Source organism: Dermacentor albipictus, chromosome 7 (assembly GCF_038994185.2).
Source record: "Dermacentor albipictus isolate Rhodes 1998 colony chromosome 7, USDA_Dalb.pri_finalv2, whole genome shotgun sequence".
Taxonomy (NCBI): domain Eukaryota; kingdom Metazoa; phylum Arthropoda; class Arachnida; order Ixodida; family Ixodidae; genus Dermacentor; species Dermacentor albipictus.
In genome coordinates, this window is record NC_091827.1 from 131,045,316 (window position 1) to 131,067,848 (window position 22,533).

Sequence of the window (22,533 nt, forward strand, 5' to 3'; positions counted from 1 at the left end):
ACATTCAATTTTGCAAATTTTGGGCAGCTTCGGGTTGTCTTGGGATACCAACCCACGTGACTTCTTATCGGGACCAGAACTGGCTGCCTGCCGTCTGGTTGCCAGTGAGCTGTCAGAACTGAAAATTGAAGAGGCCCAGCATCACATTCTCGCAATGAGAAGACGGGGGGAGGGTCAATTGAGTGCCCGTCTCCCACTCTGAGCCAGACGCGCACTGAGAATTGGTTGCATCATCACTTTTAGTAGTGGTGGCCATTGGCCAATGCATCTACACCATAGCCATCGTTCACCTTCATGACAAATGCAGCCAAAATGTTAGTTCCAGCTGACAGTGTTTTCATCACAGTACCACAAACACTATCGTAGTCTACTTCAACGTGTCCAATGTAGATAGCTGCGAAATCTCTGAGAGATGATGTATCACTGCGAATGATTGCTTGAGAATATCACCCCTGAATACAATTAACCTTTGCTCTTTGTATGGCATTGTGGCTCATTTTAAAACGCCAGGCACTAACAAAACACCAAAGCATGTCTCGAACTTCTTGAGACGTACCAGCTCGGCTCGCATCGGCATATCGTGCTGCATTGATTTGCTCAATGCTTTCTGTTACGTTGATGTGAACTAGAGTTGAATATTGTCACGTGGTCGTGACGTCTAGGAACACAGTAGCAATACTGTGAACGACAAAACTAACTTTTATTGGGCGAACGTGTGCCCACAAAACAGGCTACACTCATAGCACAACGATAGCGGCGAACACGCTCGGCGATCGTCGAAAATCTGATAATCGGGTCAAGCGCGTCGGCTTTTATAGAGCAGTCATCGAATGTTCCAGACTAATCGTTCGCACCCGCGTGCCTTCCACAAAGTTCTACACCATTCGTGTCAGGTGACAAAATCAGATAACACAAGGTTCGGCGACAACAGACATCGGATAGAAGCATCGATAACTTTCCAGAAACTTCGGATACATGCAGGCGCGTCCCACGCTGTGCGATTACATTTGTTAGGCGGCGAAACGTGGTTTCCCGATAAAGATAAGTACACGTGTCAATATGTTGAATTTCTCTTTTGTTCTTATGGGGCTTTGCGCTGGGCTTCTCTGCACTGCTGTCATAGCAGCTATAGTTGCAAAATCAACTGTGCCCTGTCAGTGCAGCCCGGAAGTGAGTTTGAGACTCCTGGTTTGGAGGAATACAGGATGGCATTCAGTGCTTTGGTGACTAGTGGCCATCTGGCTGGTCATTGGCGTAGGCTGCTGATGAGGAAAATTAGCGCAACACAAAAATAACGCACACAGGAAGGGAAGACAAAGACAAGCGATACTCACAATTATTTAATAGCAGGAAGGATTTCGCATATATATCACCTTTTCATGCATGTGCACAATAAAAGAATAAAAATGGACAGATTACAAGAAGAACATGTGCCATTCAATGACGGTTGCTCAAGAAGTCAACTTTGAGTTAAGTCGTGCAATTGACAGCTCGCATATACAATGATCTCTGTATTTATAATAAAAAAGGCTTCCAATGCAAGTCTGGAAGACGTGTTGCTGTTCGTGCCCAGAATCGTACTCTCCGAGAAACGAGCCTCACAACCGCACGCTGTAACATTGGCCACCATATGTTTGCCCTTGCATTCTTATTTGCTTACTTTTTGCTCGTGCTCCCTTAAGCAATCGTTCGCACAACATTCAGTTTGACCGTATACACTTTACTGCACGACATGGGGATGGCATAAACCACACCTCTGGAGAACTTAATGAAGGGTCTCTCATACCTTCCATAGTAACCTCGTCTGCTTTCACAGCAACTTCAAGGGCAGTAAAAGCTAGAGGCGCACCGTTACAGATAATAATAATAATGTCTTTATTTGTGTCCCATAACAGTACACGACACGGGAGACCTGCAGTAAAAGCTGTCATGAATGACAGCTTGACAGAGCCGTAGGTCCCCCATACAAGGGGCAGTTACAAACGACAAAAAAGACATAATACGTTGTCACAATTGAAATTACACATTCCGAGCGTACAATGTAACGTACACAAGAAATAAGGCAAGATAGAAATACAAATTGCAAGTTCACTCATACAATAAAACATCACAGTCAACTACGGGGTAGTCACAAAAGAAATAACATAAATGCAGTTTCACTTATCCGCAAGAAATAATAACAAGAAATAACTAAGGATGTGTGCAGTGAATCTGTCGTAATTCACGTTTAGATAGTTTAAGTAGGTCAGTCCCGGATTTTTTGCAGTTGTTTAATAGAGTTGGAAGTGTGAAGGATAATTTTTCCATTGTGTAATTGGTTCTAGGAGTTGGTACAATCCACTCCTCTTTATGACGGGTAGCGTAAAACACAGTGCTCTTTTTCAGTAATGACAACTCATGCAGATATTTAAGATTTTTTAGTTCGCGCTGGAATGCAAGTGCTAGCTTATAATTGTAAAGATTGAATATTGGTATTATGCATGCTTTGGAGAAAAGACCTTGCGAGTGACTGTTGTATGGTAGATTAAAAAGTACTCTGATAAGCTTTTTTTGAAGTATAAAGATCCTTTGCAAATTTGTATACGTGGTTGTGCCCCAGACCAAGAAACAGTAATTAAGATGAGAGTAAAATAGGGAATTATAAAGCAGGATCTTTACGTGATACGGGAGATATGATCTGTAATGGGAAATAATGCCTACTGCTCGAGCTAACTTAGAATAGCATCAATGTGACTATCCCATAGCATGTTCTGAGAAAATGTAACACCCAGAATTTTAATATTATTTGTGATTTCTATTGGTGCGCCACCATAACTTAAGCTTACATGAGAATTTAGCTGCCTCAATTTAGGTCTAAATATTACAGCTTTCGTCTTATTAACGTTTATGTTCTGATGGTTTACTACTGACCACGTTTTAAGCTTAGTAAGGAGAGAATTCGCATCATTGTGTAAGATATGACAGTCTGGAGCAGATAGAAATATACTAGCGTCGTCGGCATACAAAACTTATTTAGGATTAGTAGAGAGGTTAGTGAGGTCATTTATGTAAATGTTAAAGAGAAGCGGACCAAGAATGCTTCCCTGAGGAACACCTTTAACTATGGATTTTAAATCAGAACGATACGTTTCAATTTGAACGAACTGCTGTCGAAAACTGAGATATGATCTAATAAGTTCAAGAAAATGACCTCGGATTCCATAAATTTCCAGTTTCTTCAGCAAAGTTAAGTGATGAATACAATCAAATGCTTTAGAAAAGTCGACATAAATACCTAGCACAAAGTTCTTTTTTCCAAATTCGGACAAAATAAATTCCTTCTGTTCCAGCAAAGCTAATTCGGTCGATTTGTTCTTCCTAAATCCATATTGAGCATCTGAAATAAGTGTGTAAATCAAAGAACGAGCAAAGCTGATAATGGATAAGCTTCTCCAGGCTTTTGGAAAATATGGGTAAGACAGAGATGGGTCGGTAATTATTCATATCATTAGGATCACCCTTTTTGAAGAGCATAGTTACTTTAGCGATTTGCATTCGCTTTGGAAAGCATGCACGTGTTAGGCAAAGGTTAAAAATATGGGTTAAATGTGGACATAAGATATCCAACACATATTTCACCGGACGTGTCTGAATTCCTTCAGCATCGCAACTTGAACTATTATTTAAAGAAGAAAAAACTGAGGTAACTTGATCCTCTGTTACAGGGCTTAGAAAAGCAGATGAATTATTTCTAGCGGGCATAAAATTGTGAAAATCTGCAAGTATACCTTGATCAGAATAATAAAGTAAATACTGATTAAAGGAATCTGCAAGGGCACAGCCAGGCACTTCACAGTCATTTATTGACAGCTTCTCGATTCTAGGTGAAAGTTTCGTGCGTTTAAAAACAGTGCTCAACTTTTTCCATACGAGCTCACTTTTCTTTAGGCAGCTATGGAATTCAGAGTAAATGTAACTAGATCTGCTTTTTTTAACCTCCTTGTTTAATTTATTTCGGCACGCCTTGAATTGCTTTAAGGTATCGGGATCTTTTGTTTTAATAAACTGATGGTAAAGCATATTTTTCTCATTGATTTTTCGGCGCAATTCCGGAGTTATCCAAGGTTTGCGGATTTTTTTACCTAGCTTAAAAGTTTTCATTGGAAAATGTCGCTTGTAAACCTGCAGGAACTGGTTGATAAATTTTTCATACCCTTCGTCGGCATTTTTTTATCTTCATTACCCATGTAAAATCTTACTTAAGTAGTTCAGTCCTGAAGCTGTCTAAATTTGACAGAGTAATAGATTGAAAAAAAAATGGGTGGTCGGCTTTTGCATCCTTCTAAATTCTGCTTCTTTACCATAACAAATATCGGAAGATGGTCGCTAAGACCACATGATATAGCTTCTGCTGTGATGTCTGTATTATCAAAATTTGTCACAAAAAGGTCTAGCAGTGTTTTTTTGTCTTTCGTAATTCGGGTCGGTAGTGTGATTGCATTATCGCAACCATTTGATGTAATAAGCATTTTCATGTTTCTTTGTTCGTTAGTGTTTGCTAACATATCTATATTAAAGTCACCGGCTGACGTGACAGAGTAACCATTTGCAGAAACAAAATCGAGAAACTGCCCGTAAAATAAAAAGAAGCTTGACACATTTCCATGCGGGGGCCGGAAACAAACAGAAAACACATGCTTATTTACACGAACTGACAATATTTCAAAGTCATCACATAGCACAGAAAAAGAAGGAAGCAGTTCGCACTTTACATTCGGCTTCATCAATAGCATGAGCCCACCACCACGACGATTTTTTCGATTTAAGCAGAAGGATTGATAACATGAAAACTGAAAGTTATCCTAGTCGTCTTTACACCAGGTTTCGGTTAACATGACCGCGTCGAACAAAAAAGAAAAACTAGAGATAAAACAATCCAGTTCTGCTTCCTTGTTGTAAAGTGAGCGAACGTTTAAATGAAGGCATTTTAGTGAATTTTTTTGCTGGTTCGTTGCAACTGCGTTTACATCCTTTGGAAGACGGTAATTGTCATTAGCCATTTCAAATTCCGACAACACATTTTATACCCATTTGTTGGACATACTGAAATGTGCTATGACGGAAGGTCACGCACACTGCGCACTACGATTGCCGACTGGCCATCTGTTTTGCGCTATGGCACCCGTTTTAACATTGTGTGACACTTTGTGAACATGCGCTATAACCTCTGGCCTTAACATTGGGCCGCTGGCGTTACGCTTTGTGCTCCACATTTTGCAGTAGTGGCTTTTTGTTGTGCTCATCAGCAATGCAAGACCAACTAGTGCAACAATTAATTTTTATTGTCATACACCCCGCAATGTCATGGAACTCGTGTTTTCAGATGGCTTCAGAGGTAGGCTGATTTTGAAGCTTTATGATTAAAAAAATTTGGGTGATAGGTGTGTAAGCGCCCCGTCGCTGACACTCCCCCCGAAACAGTGAAAGGGCGATGTTGTCCACCCAACTTATAGCACGAAGCTACAAAGAAAATCTATGCGGGCTTCGCAGAAAGAAAGCGTCGCAGTTGAAAAGAATTTCTCGTGGTCCTGGGATCTAACCCATGGCCACCGTCTTTCCAGAGTGCAATTTGAGCTAACCAGGAGGCTCGCAGTTTGCAGCACAAAGCCAAATTAATCAGCAAGCCTAAGTGCAGGGACCTTCCTCCACCTTTTGCAGAACTTATATGCCATAGCCCTCTTTCTTTTGTGCCTGTTTGAAAGCCGGCAAAGAAAGATGTGTTGCAGAGTCCTCCATGTCGTGGCGAGCAGAACACAGGACAAAGGCCGTTCAACATTTGTTGCAATTAGAAAACAGTGAAAAACATACAAGCACGAGAGCATAGTGACATGGACAAGCATGAACTTTCTAACTTTGAAAGTTTGCTCTTGTCAGTGTCGCTACCTTTTCCTGCTTGTCTGTATATTGTGCAGTATCTTTTCTCTAAGCATTATAAACCAACTAGCCCAACTACAATATTTATTCAAATGAAGCCTGCGTGACTCCACTAAAATGTGATGCCTTAGGAAAGTGTGGTGCGCATTCCACTACTACAATAATAAACTTTGGAACTTCTAACTTCATGGCTGTGCAATTTTTTGCCTGCATCACTGCATCCAAAAAATGTGTTATCTCAAAAGAGGTTTATTGGGTTGGTGTGCACAGTGAAGTGAGCACAGATGTGGCCAAGCAGTGTAGCAGTGGCATCCAGTGTAAGGCATTAATTATAACAGAATTGTATGTCTGCATACCTAATGTCTGGCACGGGGTTCCATGGCCTGCATACAAATTCTGGTGGTCATGCGTGTCTCATTGAGCGGATATAAATATAACTGCAATTATTGTGCTAAATTTGCAGTGAAATTGACTAACTCATTACCCATAGAGCAGGTGTTTCATTGAAATGGGTGCCAAAAGAAGGAAAGCATATTTATGAGTGGTAGAGGTGGTGGCACGTTGGTTATTCATCATAATACTGAAAACATAGTGCAGTAGGACAAAGGACAAGTAAAGCTTGTTCTTTGTTTGCTTGTCCTGTCTTCACTTGTCCTTTGTCCTTACTGCACTGTGTTTTCATTATTATGGTGTGATGAGGTCAGGAAATTTGCTTGCATGGGATGACTAATGCAAAACGAAGCAGTTGCTGGGAGAGTGGATTGTTGATGAAACGGGAAACTAAATTTAACAGTTGCATTTCTAGTCTCGTTCTTTTTCCCTTGACCGCTTGTTGCACCCTTCTTTGGAGCGTGGCGGTGAAGCCAGCTTGGACGAGGTGCCTTGGACATCGCACATGCTGGACACCATCCTCCAGTCACCTTTGCAGTGGGGTGAGTTGTGGCGTGCATTGCCTTTGATGCGAAGCCCTGTGAAGCATGGCAGTTGTGCATTATAAAGCGAGGGTGCAGTTGAGAGACCCAGAAAAAAAACTTAAGTATGCACACTAATATGAGGCCATATTGAGTAGATATAACTGATTATTCAGACTTGACGGGGATTGCCTTAATTACCAAATAATTGGAAGCCTCCATAGTAATCAGAATAATCAGTGAGGGTTACAGCGAATTTCACCTGGAGTTGTGACTTCATGGGAGTACAAATTTTGCCTTATGGTTTGGCTTTATGGGAGCACACACTGTGCTGCCATAAGTTACAGTTCAGCGCTTCACACATCAGTGCGTTGTCCGTCTTGTCTTCCGTTTCGTACTGTTCAATTTCTCACTGTAGTTTTCAAGCATAACTTACACCATGCCTTTACTGTTACATTTTTTTTGTATTCTTGGCATTGGTTATACGCGCAAAAATACAGCACCACCCTGCTTTCCAAGGCTTATTAGTTGCTACAGTTCGTGCTGCCATCGAAAATATTATCGGAAATGTGGTGCTGCGGCTGCGATATAGAAATAGTAACTTAATCTATCAGCCTCTCGTATAAGGGGGGTGACTGGGGTTAGGGAGGGATTTTAGGAAAAAGATATGGTTGAACCCTCTGTCATAGGAACTGGTAGAACACGAAAGTGAAATGTGTCTTCAAAGAAACTATTGCATATTTCCATGCCTTATGAGCTCGCAATCTGCAGCAGCAAAAGGGGCACAATTTGCGGGCCGACGACCGTGTTGCAGGTTTGCTTGGCAAGCGCCATACTGCTGCCAAGTCGCTTTGGTGAAGGTACGAGGATTTTGGTCTTGTCCCGTAGTGTCTTGGGCAGCCAGTTGAGTTGCGACGGGCTCAGCTTCAGCAATACGAGGGGCAGAGTTCGCAGCATGCACCGCAAATGCACGAAGGCGTTCTGCTTCATGCTGCCCTGTCTCGCCAGACCAAAGCGAGATTCGCCCATCTATGTTGTTGCCTTTCTGCGCTGCTTCGCACAGCAGCTTTCTTAGTTGGTGCCATCGCAAGGAAAGCAGTGGGCGGTGTGTGAGAACTGCTGATGCATGTTGAAGCTGCCCTCTGTAGGTGACAGAGGCGTCACAGGCTAATCGGACACTGTGCGGAAACTACGTCGTCACCTCAGCAGAAAGCCGACACTGCCTACACAAGGCTACACCACGTTGGAGCCTCCGCTGCGCTGAGATTACTGAAGTGCTCACTGTCGGCGCTCGTTAGTGTCATGGTGCAGTACTTCACTTCACCGCTCCTAGGTGGCGGTGTCATGCCTCTCAAGAGAAAGCATATTTTACGCGTTAGCACCTATGTCACATCTGTTACAGGAAGTTGATTGTGGACCCCGGCATAAAACACTTCCATGTTAAAAACCTTGTCTTATAGTTGAATAAATTGTAAATGTACACAATGCATACCTACCAAGTTTTGCGGTATTATTGTAAAGGGCCAGATTTCTTGCACATTTTTACGAGTACCTTGTCAACACTTACATTTTTACAATTTTCTAGTTTCTCTGTTCAGAACATGTGAATGCACTGTGCGTTGGTTCATTGAGTTGCTATAACTCCTAAATCTAGCCTGCTCATGGTGTCATGTCGGCAACACTGAACATGATGACCAGACTTGTATCCAAAGCCAATGATCATTTGCGGAAATACGAGCTAGCTTTAGCTAACCCTATTACTTTATCATGCATTCTGCCAGTGCTGTGGCACACAATCCCATGCAAGTAACGCAGTGTCGGAAAAGAAGTACATTAAAGTATTTATCTCCAGTTACTCGGCTGACTAACCATTCAACAAGAAGTCGCACGAAGGCATGCATTCTGTGGGTTGTGCTGCTGTAATGTTAATATTTCGCATGCTGGTTGCTGGGACATTCTATTACATCTGGGCACAAAGAAACACAAGGACTGAGCAAAACTAGTGAACTCAAATGGGTAGCTTTGATGGTTGTGCAGCCGATCAGCAGGTCTCCATACTACTGCTCTGAATGCCTTTTTGCTGCAGTGTGTTCATGGTTGAATACAATGTGCCGTTCACAGCTGCTGACCACGCCAGAGAACTCATTCAGAAAATGTTCCTAGATTGAAAGATAGCCAAGAGCTATGCTTCTGCTGCAATCCTGAAAGGAATGGGCACCAAAGCAATGAACGATGTGATTAGCGATCTAAGGCGTGCTCCATTTTCGGTCGTGACAAACGGGAGCAATCACATTGGAAACAATGCAAAACTTTATCCGATCGTGGTGTCGTTTTGCGGCAATATTGTTTGCAGTACCTTTTTTCTATGCCTGCTTTTGGAGGTGACTCCACGGAAAGAAACGCTTGTTGTGGTCAGGCTAGGCGAGAATAGCATATCGCTGCAGAACTACATCGCCATGGGGTGTGACAATTGGCTGCCATGGTTGGATCGAAGAATGGAGCTGCTGTGGTTCTCAAAGAAAAACGTGAGAATGATGCCATCTGAGTATGTTGTAGCCATTTAATAAGGCACAGCATGCCTTTCAATGAATGTGAATGAGACACTAGTGGATATTTACTACTACCTCGACAAAAGCTCTACAAGAAAGGACAAGCTGAAAGCTTTCCAGTCTCTTCACGACATAGAATCGAAGAAAATCTTGAAGCATGTGCACACTATGTGGCTGTCTGTGGGCAGGGGCGTAAACGGTTTGTGTAGCAGTGGCAGCCACTACTTAGCTCCCTCCACTGTGAAATAAGGCCATCTAACCAAATCTTGAAGCTGCCTGGCAAAGCAAGTGAACCAACACTGACCCTCAGTAAGATGGATAGGAAGCAGACAGTGGACCCGATATAATGAGACCAAGACTGGACAGCAGTGCCCCTGCATCCAGTAAAACTCCTACCAAGTGAATCCGAAGTCTAGGTAGCAACATTCTAGATCGAAAAGAACGACCATTCATGTTTATATCATCGAATGTCAGCAAGGCATATTGTCACTTTTTGCTTTCAATTGTACCAGAGTTCAAGAAGCTTAACGTGTTTCTACAGTCTGGTGCCCTGCAAATACATCTGCTTCAGGAGGTTCTGAACAACCTCCCGAGAGATCAGATGCTACGGTTTGTTAAACTGTCAGTGATGAAACAAACTGATCTGCTCACGCATGTCGACTAGAAGCATTCTCCCAACGAAATAAATGACAAAGATCTTGCAGTTGGTAGGCTGAATGAAGAGTTTGCAAAACGTGAAAAACGAACCCAAGTAAGAGTATTTTGTGTAGATCAGAAGGCTCTTTGTTGCAGTAGTCGAATACAATATACTGAATGTGAGCTGCTAAAAACTGTTGAACTAGCCAGGTTGTGCATGCCAGGTTTGCTGACCTCAAGTGCGTGACCGACGATGTCCCAGTGTTGCTGTCCCAGTGCTGCTTGAAAAGGGGCAATGTATAGATTCCGCTCTGGATGACACTCAAGCCGAATTCAGCCATCTTCTATTAGATCTACCTGCTGAGGTAACTTCTCTGGATAGGATTGACTAGCAGTGGTGTGTGGTCTCTGATTTTTGGGAAATAGATTGTAGTTCTAAGTACGCCAAGCTTTCAAATGTGATATTGAGTATTTTGACACTTTCGCATAGTGCAGAGTGTGAAAAATATTTCAGCAAAGTTAAAAAGGCCCACACCCAGTTTCGTTACACCGTGTCAAAAAATATAGGGGTGAAGTTGAACGTTTGCTCAGCCTCAATAGGGGAAATGCCATGAGGAGGTGCTCGAGAAAGACTTTAGGCTGCAACAGCTATAAAGATAGCCCAGCCCTCAATGCTGAAAGTGTAATGAGTTTGTTTTACTTCTCCTGTTACAAATTTGTTGTGCATTTCACCTACAAAAATGTTTTTGACCAATGAAATGGGATTTCAGTATTTCTTATTTCTTTCTTATTTCTGCAGCCATAGTACACGAAGTCATTTCAATAATCACAAATTTAAACAACAGCAGCAGTAGAGATATCGACGAAATTCAAATAAAACCTAGCTGTGAAATATGTCGTAGACGTAATTGCCCCAGTCCTTGTGAATACATTGTTGCGTGTGGAAAGACACAGACAGAAGAGGCTATTTACAGGCTATATACACTGGAGCCAGGCAGCCAGGCTGACACTCGCTCGCCCCAAGCGCACCGACCAACTTCGTTCTCGCGGCGGCTCGTCTCTTGAGCATCGCTCGATGATATCGTAATACTACCCCCCCCCCCTCCCCGGCGGCAAAAGCACCGTCACGGGGCTGTTAAATATCCAAGATAGTTCAGCACAATGGGTTGGCGGGCTAGTTGGTGCGAATCCATGAATGCTTAGTTTAGCGCAAAACGACAGACACAAGAAAGACGACAGGACAAGGCGCAAAAAAACGGCCTTGTCCTGTCGTCTTTCTTGTGTCTGTCGTTTTGCGCTAAACTAAGTATTCATAAATATCCAAGGCGGGTGGAGAGTTGTAGGGCTTGAGTCGGGCGACCCGGACAATGTCACTGGTTGTCACAGCGGAGGGCGTAAAGGGCGTGGCTAGAATGATTTCATAGGTGACATCGGTCACTTTGCGGAGCACTTGATGTGGGCCTGTGTAACAAGAAAGCAGTTTTTCACAAAGGCCAACTTTACGCGAAGGTGACCAAAGCAACACGAGGCTGCCGGGCACAAAATGGACATCACGGTGACGGAGGTCGTAGCGTTGCTTGTGCTTCTCTTGAGACACTTGTAGACGAGCGCGCGCTAGTTCGCGAGCATGGTCAGCATGGGCGATTGCATCACGGGCATAATCGCTAGTTGAAGCTGTCGCGGACGGAAGCACAGTGTCCAGTGGTAGCGTTGGTTCGCGGCCATACAAGAGATAAAACGGGGAAAAGCCAGCAGTTTCGAGACGGGAAGAGTTGTATGCACAGGTAATGTAAGGTAGAGCCAGGCCCCAGTCACGGTGGTCGTCGGAAACGTATTTGGATAGCATGTCTGTAAGGCTGCGGTTCAAGCGCTCAGTGAGGCCGTTTGTTTGGGGTTAGTAGGAGGTAGTAAATTTATGCCGTATTGAGCAGGCACGCATGATGTCGTCGATGACTTTGGCCAAAAACGTACGGCCATGGTCTGTTAGCAATTGACGCGGAGCACCATGCATCAAAATGATATCATGTAGGAGGAAGTCCGCAACATCAGTTGCGCAACTGGTCGGAAGAGCGTGGGCGTAGCGGGTCGGGTAGCCCGCCGCTACTGCAACCCACTTGTTTCCTGATGTAGATTCCGGAAATAGGCCGAGAAGGTCTAATCTGACACGATGAAAGGGCTCGGCAGGGATGTCGAGTGGCTGCACGTAACCAGATGTCGAGATGCAGGTACAGATGTCGAGTGGCTGCAGGAAGGCTTCTTGTGTCTTTGGTAAAGTTCATAAGCGGCGACGTAACGTCGTACGGAACGAGCAAGACCCGGCCAGAAAAAAAAACGGCGACGTACACGGTCATAGGTTCGAGATACGCCGAGATGTCCTGCCGCTGGTGTGTCCTGGAGCTCTTCTAGAATGGTGGAGCGGAGGTGTTTAGGTATTACAAGTAGGAACTGAAAGCCGTCCGAATGAAGGTTGCGACGGTACAGAGTACCGTCGCGGAGGACGAAGAGGCGTAAAGTAGCATCGTCCGAGGAGTGTTTAAAACAGTCATGAAATCAAGCAGCTGAAAGCAATGCTCCCCCCCCCCCCATCAATATCACTGACACTCCTGCTGCTACTTCCAAACCACTCCCACAAACGCTTCCGCCCACACTCACACGTCCTCCGACAGAAGAAATGGACACTATTGCATCCACTGCTATGACGGAAGCCGCAACTCCAATGCTGCCTTCATCACACGCAGCCCCCACCCGCAAAAAGGAAGAATGCCGAAATAACAGGCACCGAGAACACCGTTGAAAACGCCATATTCGTCCTCTCTGACCGCATGGACATCCTGGAAAACAAACTTGTTACCCTTGAAAATCGGCTACAGAGCAAGCATGATGCATTTGTTTGTGAGGCATCTGCACAGTTTTGCCCGTACCAAGAGCTAATCGACAGCTGGGGAAGACACTCCGCGACGTCACAAGTTCCTGTCCTTCAAAATGACAATAATGATGAAGCCAGCCCGTAGTCTAGTCATCTGGCAGAGGAACTGCAGGGGCTTCCGCAACGAGCGCGCATGTCTAATACTATTTCTACAAAGTCTTAACGAGCTCCCTGACATTATAGCCTTGCAGGAAACACACGGGAAAGTCACGCTACCTGGATACAATATGTTTCAAGACCCTCACATAGACAAGCCCAACACTGCCGTACTTGCAAGGCGACATCTTTCTGTTAAACGGGACACATTCAGCAGTACTGAAATCCCCCACGATTTCATCAAAATTCTACCTCAAAGCCACACACAACCCACCCTATGCGTGTTGAATGTTTATAGCCCTCCCGATGCTCGACAACACTGCTTTGAGAACATGCTTGCCCAGGCCAAAGCTAACGCCAATAAACAGCCGCTAGTCGTAACGGACGACTTCAATGCCCCCCATCAAATACGGGGCCACTCCGCATCCACTTCTAAGGGAAGAGCTCTATGGCAGCACATACAAAATCAAGGTTTCACCATCTACAATGACTTCACTCTTCCTACCCGGCTAGGAAATAGCGTCAGTAGAGATACATCCCCCCACCTCACCCTAACTGACCGCATCACTCAGGCGACGTGGCAAAACCTCCAAAACAACTTGGGAAGCGACCATTACATCCTCGAACTCCGTGTAGATTTTAAGTACAGACCGTTAGCCACGAAACCACTAATGCTTACGAATTGGATGGAATTCAGAAAATCTCGCTGCAACACTAACGAAGAAACCATTACCCACATTGAGCGATAGGCGAATGCCTTGCGGACAGACGTAGAGGCCCATACCACCACTCTCCCGCTAGACACACCCTTGGCCACAATTGATTCCAAGCTACTACACATGTGGGAAGCGAAGCAAGCTTTATTTAGGAAATGGCTAACAGCACGTTACAATCACAAACTCCGAATCCGAATCGCCAAATTATACTCAGCTCCAACAATACGCTATCAAATTGGCGGCGCAGCAATGAACTCAGGTTTGCGAAGGAGCTAGCGCATGGAAATCTCAGCACTAAAAAGACCTGGCAATTGCGCCGGCACCTGCTCGACCCCACCACGTCTAGGACGCACAATAACCACCAGACGAGTAAATTGCTGCATGAGCATGCAGCCGACCTGCCGACCATGTTCAGCAACCTGGCCTCCAAACATATGCCCCCTCCTACGCAAATACCCATGCCCGACTATGCTGGTGAACCCTATGAGGAGCTTTGCAGCCCCATCACAGAAGCGGAGGTTCGACATGCCCTCAACCAAGTGCGAACCACCACGGCACCAGGCCCAGACTCTGTGACTAATAAAACGCTTCGCAATCTCGATGAGCAATCCATACGCAAACTCACCGAGTATTACAACAACTGTCTCGAAAAGGGAGAGATACCCCAACAATGGAAAGCAGCCAAAGTGATCTTCATTCCAAAGCCGAATAAGCCAATTCACATTGATAACTTTCGTCCAATTTCTCTGACTTCATGCATAGGAAAGATCTTGGAGTACGTAATCCACCTATGCCTCTCCAAATACATCGAACATAATCAGTTGTTTCCTTCAGAAATGACTGGCTTTCGCAAATCTCTTGTCAGGATGTCGTGCTAAGGCTCAAAGAAGACATTATCGGACCGAGCGACGCACGTCACACACAAGCGTTGCTCGACCTCGACCTCAAGGGCGCTTTCAACAACGTGTCCCACTTGGCCATACTACGTGAACTTAGCAGTATACACTGCGGGGAGCGAATCTACCGCTATATACGCAGCTTCCTCACGGAGCGCACTGCGACGCTACAGTTAGGCAGCAAACAATCTGGCCAAATAAGTTTAGGAAGCACTGGCACGCCCGAAGGGGCAGTACTTTCCCCCCTCCTCTTCAATTTGGCTATGCGACCTTTAGCTTTCACTCTCAAGAAGGTTCCCGACCTCCGATTCACACTGTACGCGGATGATATTACGCTGTGGATGACCGCAGGTTCTGACGGGCACATCCAAGACACCCTCCAAGCCGCAATCGATCAAGTCGAACAAGTAGGTCACGAGTTGAATCTCAGGTGCTCCTCCACCAAATCACAGCTTCTCCTTCTGCGCCCCACAAGACGCTTCAGGACTTCACCCCCGAATATGCAACTCATAATTGAAGGGTACCCTATACCCCAAGTAGACAGGATAAGGGTCCTAGGATTACACTTCCAATGCAACCGAGCAAATCAGCATATCTTGCAAGCACTACAAACGACGGTAGATAATACGCTCCGCCTGATAGGGAGGATCTCCAACAAACACGGAGGGCTTCGAGAGAAGGAGTTAATTCAGCTAATCAAGGCTTGCGTCTTCAGCAAAATCACCTTCGCACTACCGTATTTCTCACTCTCTAGGCAGGAAGAGGATACCGTGAATTGCTTGATTCGCAAAATACACAAAGTCGCTCTTGGTGTTCCAATTAGAGCATCCACACAAAGGGTGATGGCCACCGCCACACTAAGTACCCTTCAAGAATTAACCGAAGCCCATCTATCATCGCAATATCATAGACTCACCACCGCTGAAGCTGGGCGTGAGATCCTGAGACAACTTCATCATGCTCCACCATTCAACGAGAGCAAGCGACATCAACTTCCTCCGAACATGCACGGCCATTACCACATCCAGCCCCTACCCAGAAACATGCACCCCGAATTTCACGTCAAACGCCGCAAACTTCGAGCCAAGGCGCTACAACGCAGCTATGGACACGCTGACGGATGCTATGTGGAGACAGGCTATGTGGACGCTGCAGCGTACACCCCTAAACATCGTTATGCTATAGCGGTCGTAGACAACCGTGGTAACACTGTTTGTTCAGCATCAGTCGAGACCACCTCGGCGGGTGACGCGGAAGAGGCTGCCATTGCACTTGCATAGGGGCTACCCGATTGCTACGTCATTATTAGTGACTCTAAGACTGCTATCCGGAACTTCAGTAATGGCTACATTAACAACCTCGCGCACTCTCTACTTGTAGCTCACCCGCCAGAAAATGACATCGCTCTCGTATGGATTCCAGTACATCAAGGACTCCATGGCAACGAAATGGCTCATGCCGCTGCTCGAGGATTCACGGACCGAGTGGCCGCAAATATGGGCCTAACTCTAGAACCCAATGACTCCCAACAACACACCAATAAAGACGCACTCGTCACATTCCATGAATTTTGCACACGTTACAGAAACGAACGCCTATTGTATCCACCTCTCTCTGTGTCTAGAACGCGCCAGCGAGAAATACTGTGGCGACAACTACAAACTCGCACTTTTCTTACCCCGCGCACTTTGCACTTATTGCTAAAAATATCTGGGAAAGCACTGGGGCAACATTAGAATATGGAATATGGAATGTTGGAATATGTATTGGCTCTAGTGTTGCCCCAGTGCTTTCCCGGGTATTTTTAGCAAAATTTGACAGGAAACTTCAAGGCTTCCTTCTAAACAAGCGTGTATGCAAAGTTTTTAGGTATGTGGACGATATTCAAGTACTTTTAGAGCTTTTACCCAATGACACTCTGCCCGCAGCAGTAGGCGATGTATTGACTGTTTTTAAAGCTTCTTCACGCACTCTTAATTTCAGTCATGAACTTCCTAGCAATCATTCCATCAGGTTCCTAGAACTGCAACTAACATTCTTTGATCACGGGCATTTGTGCTGCATGTTTTCATCTAGAGGCAAGAAAGCACTTTTACCATTTGGCTCTGCACATTCAAAGATTGTAAAAAGAGGGATTGCGATCAATTGTTTCCGCAATGCATTTGAAAGAAGCTGTCACCGCGCCATTAAAAGTAGCATTGACGCACAATCTCAACGTTTAGAAGCCGCAGGGTTCCCTCCGCCTCTTTTGAAAGCGGTGGCTGAATCGCTGCTTCAGAGGCTAAAGAAGGAAGGTACGAAGCTGGTAGATGGTAGGGCTACTGAACGTAGGAAACTTGAAGTTATGCGTATGTGCATAAAGTGAGCCACAATATCAAGAAGGTTGCCGCCAAGCAGGGAGTAAGTGCTGTGTTTTCTGCCCCTTGTAAGCTTTCGGGTCTCTGCTCGCGCATTTCTCGAGGCAGGGTAAGGAACCATGTTTGCACAACGCAGAATGAAAACCGTTTCACGGGATGTGCTGCAGGGGTTGTCTATAAGTTCCCTCTCACGTGCGAAAGATTTTACATAGGCCAAACCGGTCGATGTATTAATGACCGCCTGCGTGAGCACCACTCCTCCCTTGGGTCAGATAACGGTGAAACTTGCCTCGCCATTGCAATGAGTGTGGTTGTTATTCTTTGTTTAGCAATGTGACGATTCTTGGTAGGGGCAAGGGCAAAGAAGAGCGAGAAATCTTGGAAGCGTACTACATCAGTTTATTAGGTGATGACTGCGTTAGTACAACTTTGGTGCGTTTACTTGAAAAAGAATTTGAATTTCTAAGTTGTTTCCGATAGAAACGTTTCTTGTCTTTTCATGCTATGTGATTAGCGATGATGCAGTTGTGCATGCTCTACTGGCCTTGCTGGGACTACACCGATTCTATTAAACCTCAGTTGATAGTCCAGTCGTTGTGGTGTGAACCTCTCCTCTTGTCCTTTGTGTTTTGGACTAGTTTTTTCGTTCGAGGGAGTGCTAGCAAAGTACGTGGAATGCCTGCAGCGTAGTGAAGGGTTAGCTGGAAAGAGTGGCGCCCACCTTTAGGCCGCCATGTGGAAAAAGCAGGAGCAGGAGGGACAATGCCCCTTGTCGAGTCTGAATCACGCGGGAAAGGACAAAGGGACGCAGGGAGAGGTAGGAGAAAGTGAAAGGGTGATTATCGCTGGCGACTCAAACCTGGCTACGTGCTCAGAATCAATTGTGAAGAGGGTGAAAGGCGATAAAATAGTGGCAGTAGGGACATTTCCAGGGCGGACACTGGGTTCTGTCATGGAGCGAGCAAATGAAAAGCTAGCGGAAAATGTCCACGTGCGCAACCTTGTCATAGCAGCAGGTGGGCTAAATGACGTCCTAAACAGAAAAGGGACAGGACTAGCTCAGCACATGGCAAAGGGGGTGGACGACTTGCGCGAGCTATCCCCTCAGGTGCAGATTGTGGTGCGCACGGCGCCGGAGGTGCCTGTACAGTCGCCCAAATCTTTAACTGGTGTGCGGGAGCGGCGACTTTTCCGTGCGTCAGCGCCGTTTGACGGGGCGAGGCTGGAAACAGTCTGAAGCTAAGCGCATGCGGACAAAGCCCGCTCAGCTGGGCCCATCGTCTACTAGGCTGTTTCCAGCCTCGCCGCGTCATACGGCGCTGGCGCCCGGAAAAGTCGCCGCTCCCGCACACCAGTTAAAGATTTGGGCGTCTGTACCTGACAGTCACGTACAAAGAGCAGTAGTGGCTGCTAATGACGCAATATGGACCACACCCTAGACCACATTAATGTCGGATCCATCATTAGAGATGGGGTAGCTTTGGCGTACCGGAACTGCACTACGCGATTCATTAACAAGTCAGTGGGGGCCCCCATTAACCTAAAGGGTTCTGTACGCCAGGGCTGCCCACTGAGTCCCCTTCTGTTCAGTATATACATAGAAACAATGTGCCTAGCGATCATTGAAAGCAGCAACATTCACGGCTTCAGATTAAATGCATCGGAAGTTAAAATTCTGGCGTATGTGGATGACGTCGCAGTTTGTTGTACAGATAAAGAGAGTGTAGCTGCAGCTATCGCTGTAGTGAAGGGTTTTGGCAAGGTAACTGGAAGCATGGTAAACTGGGGAAAGTGTCTTGGCTTCTGGCACGGAGAATGGCCTTCCACCCCGGTCACTTTCGCCAATGTCAAGTGGCTGACGACACCCGTTAAATACCTAGGCGTCCCGCTGGAATATTACAAAAATAACGATGAGTATTGGCAAGATCAAACAAGAGACACACAGATAAAAGCGAACAAGTGGAAAGCTGGACATCTGTCCATGTTTGCAAGAGCTACAGTCTGCAATCTATTTTTGTCGCAAAATTATGGTATGTCATGCAGGTATTGCATTGTTCAAGGGTACATATACAGAAGTTGCACCGAGTATTCGCAATATTTGTGTGGGCTTCGAACTGGGAACGATGCAGTCGAACGAATTTGTTCAGGCGAGTTAAAGACGGAGGTTTGGGAATGACACACCTTTTTATACGACAGGTAGTAAACCGGTTTTTATTTTTCCGCGACTTAAGCGATCCTTTCTTGCGCACGGTTTGTCAAGTGAGGCTAAGGAGCGCGTTACCTGGCTATGTAGTCTGCACAGACAATATGAGCGGTCCTGTTTGTGGATTTCTTAAAGAAGTTATTTTAAGCGTACGGTTTTTGTCCGTTAGATTTTCAAATGAGTACCTTTTTCAGTGAAACGTAAAACATTGTACAAAGATGTATGCGATGTAGTTCTCCCTGTGCCAATGTACAGGGCCATATACAGTGGAGGTCAAGGGCAAGACGTGCTTAAGCGAGTGAAAAGAATGCAAGTAACGCCAGAGACCAAGTCTTTCTTTTTTAAGCTTCACACGGGTACGTTGAATGTCAAAACCTTTTTAGAAGATCGTGGGTTTTTCTTACCCTGGGGCTCGGATTGCTTGATCTGTAAGAAACCAGAAACTATAGATCATGTATTTCTAGATTGTTGGGCGGGTGTCTTCTTTTGGGATTTACTTCAGAGGACTATCAAAAAGGACTTTCCTTTAGATCCACAGGGTATTAGATATTTATCTATAGAAAACGATGATGGACTGCCATTGGACCTTATTATGCTAGTTGGCCTTCACTGTCTATGACGCGCCCGTATGGCGGGGTATCACTGCGATCCCAATGCTCGGCCTGCACGAATGCTTTTCTGAGAATGCATGTCGAGATTTGTGGAAATTCAGAAAGCACAAGATTGTTTACCTGCGTGGCTGTCAAGGGTGGGACCCTTGACCGCGCTCAAAGAATTCTAAAATAGTCAGCCCTATAAGGCTGACACTTGGTGCTGAAAACTTGCAAATTTGTCTTGTTTTCGCAAATGTCATTTGTTGTTTGATATAGAAGTACAAAACAGGCAATAAATAAAGAAAACTCGTGGCTGAGTGGTAGCGTCTCCGTCTCACACTCCGGAGACCCTGGTTCGATTCCCACCCAGGAGGGGGTCTTCTGTGTTTGCCGCAAGATGGCTCTGCGTGTGCGGTAAGCACAGAAGAAATGTTGCGGAAACGTACTTCGCTACCCGTGTAAATGCGACTTCTGTAAGTTACAGGCTCATAATTACCGATATACACCATCTTCGAAGTTGCTTTTTATTTATGAAGTGCCTGCCGTGATTTATCGCTCACGGCTAACGCCGCGGACGCCGACACCGGCTTTTCTGCGACACGAGCTCCTTAACGCTATCGCGTTAAAACAATAACAGTGAAGGGGAAGAGAAATGCAGCCATAATGAAGCACAGAGCGCTATGGGGATACAATAGGTACGAGGTGCTCCGAGGTGCGTGAAAAAGTGTAAGGGTTCCCAGGCTTACTTTTGGAAACGCGGTTGTTTGCGTTAAAGCAGGGGCACAATCAGGACTCGACGGGAACCAAAGGTCAGTGGGTCGCCTCGCATAGGGCGCTCACGGGGAGACTACAAATGAAGATGTGCAGGGTGATATGGGCTCAACTAGTTTTCATGTGAGGGAAGCTCGCAATAAAATTGAGTATGAAGAATGACTGAGGAATATGGAAGAAAGCAATTGGGCTGGGAGAGTATTGAGGTATCTGTGCAAAAAAACATTGATTCACAGTGGAGGAAAAAAACTAGAAAGCAAGCATGCGGCCTGTAGGGTGGGAAACAGAGCAAGACAGAACGTCAAGCGGAAAGTCGTAGAGGCTGAAATAATCTCATGGGTGGCGACAATGGAAAAGAAACCTGCCATGAGTAACTACTTAAGAGGAAAAAACAAAATCAGGAAAGAAACAATTTAATATAATTCAAAGGGAAGCTTATTACTTTTCGAAGCGAGATTGGGATGCCTTGGAACACTCACCTATAAAGCGAGATATAAGAAGGAAGAATAACCATGTGCTTGCTGCGGTAATGCTAGGGAAACTATGGAGCATGTTTTATTAGAATGTGAAGACGCCTACCCAGCGGTCGATTGAGGCACCACTGGCCTCCTTGAAGCCCTTGGGTTCAGCGAAAGCAGTGGAAAAATAAGCATGTCTGCAATAGGGATTAGTAAGAGGCGATTGGAGGATTGGTGGAAGAAAAGTAGGGAAACGACAAAAAACGTAGACGTACAAAAGAACAGTTCACAGTAGAGAATCAGACAATTTGGTTGTGGGAGTTCATTGCGTTTTCTTTTTCTTTCTTTATTGTTTAACCTAGGTAAACCATTAGGCAGTATAATAGCAAAAACTTGGTGACACAACCCAATGCCCCGTTCCAAAGGGGACCGTCATAACATCCATCCATTCATGCGAACAGGGCAGCCTCCCCGCTCTCTAGGGTAGGGGAGAATGGGAAGGGGTGTGGTGGTCTGCCGGGTTTGAGGAGCAGGCCCACACCATGTGGAAGGGGTCTACGAACGGATGGTCACAGTGTGGGCACGCCCCGGAGAATGGCGGGTTAAAGTGTTTGAGTATTGCTGGGCACGATATGTTGGTGTAGAGATGGAGGAGCCAGCTCTCATCTGTCGTCTTTAGGCCCGATGATGGGGGCGGGAATTTGAGCCTGTGCGATTTGTAGAGGGCCATTATTTCTTTGAAGAATGTAGCCGGATTGAGTGCTGAAATATCAGGCAGTGGAGGGCGAGGCGGATCCCAGTAATTTAGGGCGCGGGCGGAGGCATCGGCAGCCTCGTTTTCACCTAGCCCTGTATGGCCAGGGGTCCAGATGATTGTACGCAGGTGCGGGCGATCTAGATAGTAGCATCGTTTAGGAATTTGGGCTGCGCGTTCGGTGATGCAACCCCAGATTAGATTTTGGCACGCACCTCTCGAGTTCGAAATGATGATCCGAGATGTGGGGTCCGCTGCAGCTTATGGCGACTTCCTCCGTGTGTGTGATGTCTGGAGCTCGAAAAGTGAGCCCCTGAATAGGTACGTTTTGGTGAACAACAGCGGCCATGTACCACCCGCCGTGATGATGGGCAGGATGCATCTGTGTAGAAGACTCCCATGCGTGAGCTATAGCGTTGCTGTAGAGCGTTATCCCGCGCTATACGCCTACCATCGTGGGTCTCCTTAGTCATGTTTTCGGGCAGAGGCGGAATGACCAGGGCACCACACCAGTCCTCAGGGATCGTGGTCCACACTTCTACCGTGTAGGTGTAGGAGATGTGTAAACGGTGTAGGAGGTCTCCCCCAGCCTGAGACGTACGAAGTCGCAGGTACTGGTTGTTGAGATGAGCCTCTTTAAGTTCCCCGTATGTTTTTGTCACGCCCATGTCTGTGAGACATTCGTTAGATGTCGAGATGGGGAGGTCAAGGACATGTTTGTAGACTTTACAGTATATACAGTCGAGTGTATCCT

At 45.8% G+C, this 22,533-nt stretch overlaps 1 protein-coding gene across 4 annotated transcripts in view; it reads left to right on the forward strand.

Annotated features, from left to right (window-relative positions):
- Positions 1–22,533, forward strand: part of brun (trafficking protein particle complex subunit brun) — a 663,235-nt gene that overhangs the window by 554,015 nt on the left and 86,687 nt on the right. For all 4 annotated transcript variants that reach the window (XM_070522710.1, XM_070522707.1, XM_070522708.1 and 1 more), the window contains one exon: positions 6,751–6,845. In XM_070522710.1, coding sequence (XP_070378811.1) covers positions 6,751–6,845 — 95 coding nt within the window. The remainder of the gene's footprint in view (positions 1–6,750; positions 6,846–22,533) is intronic.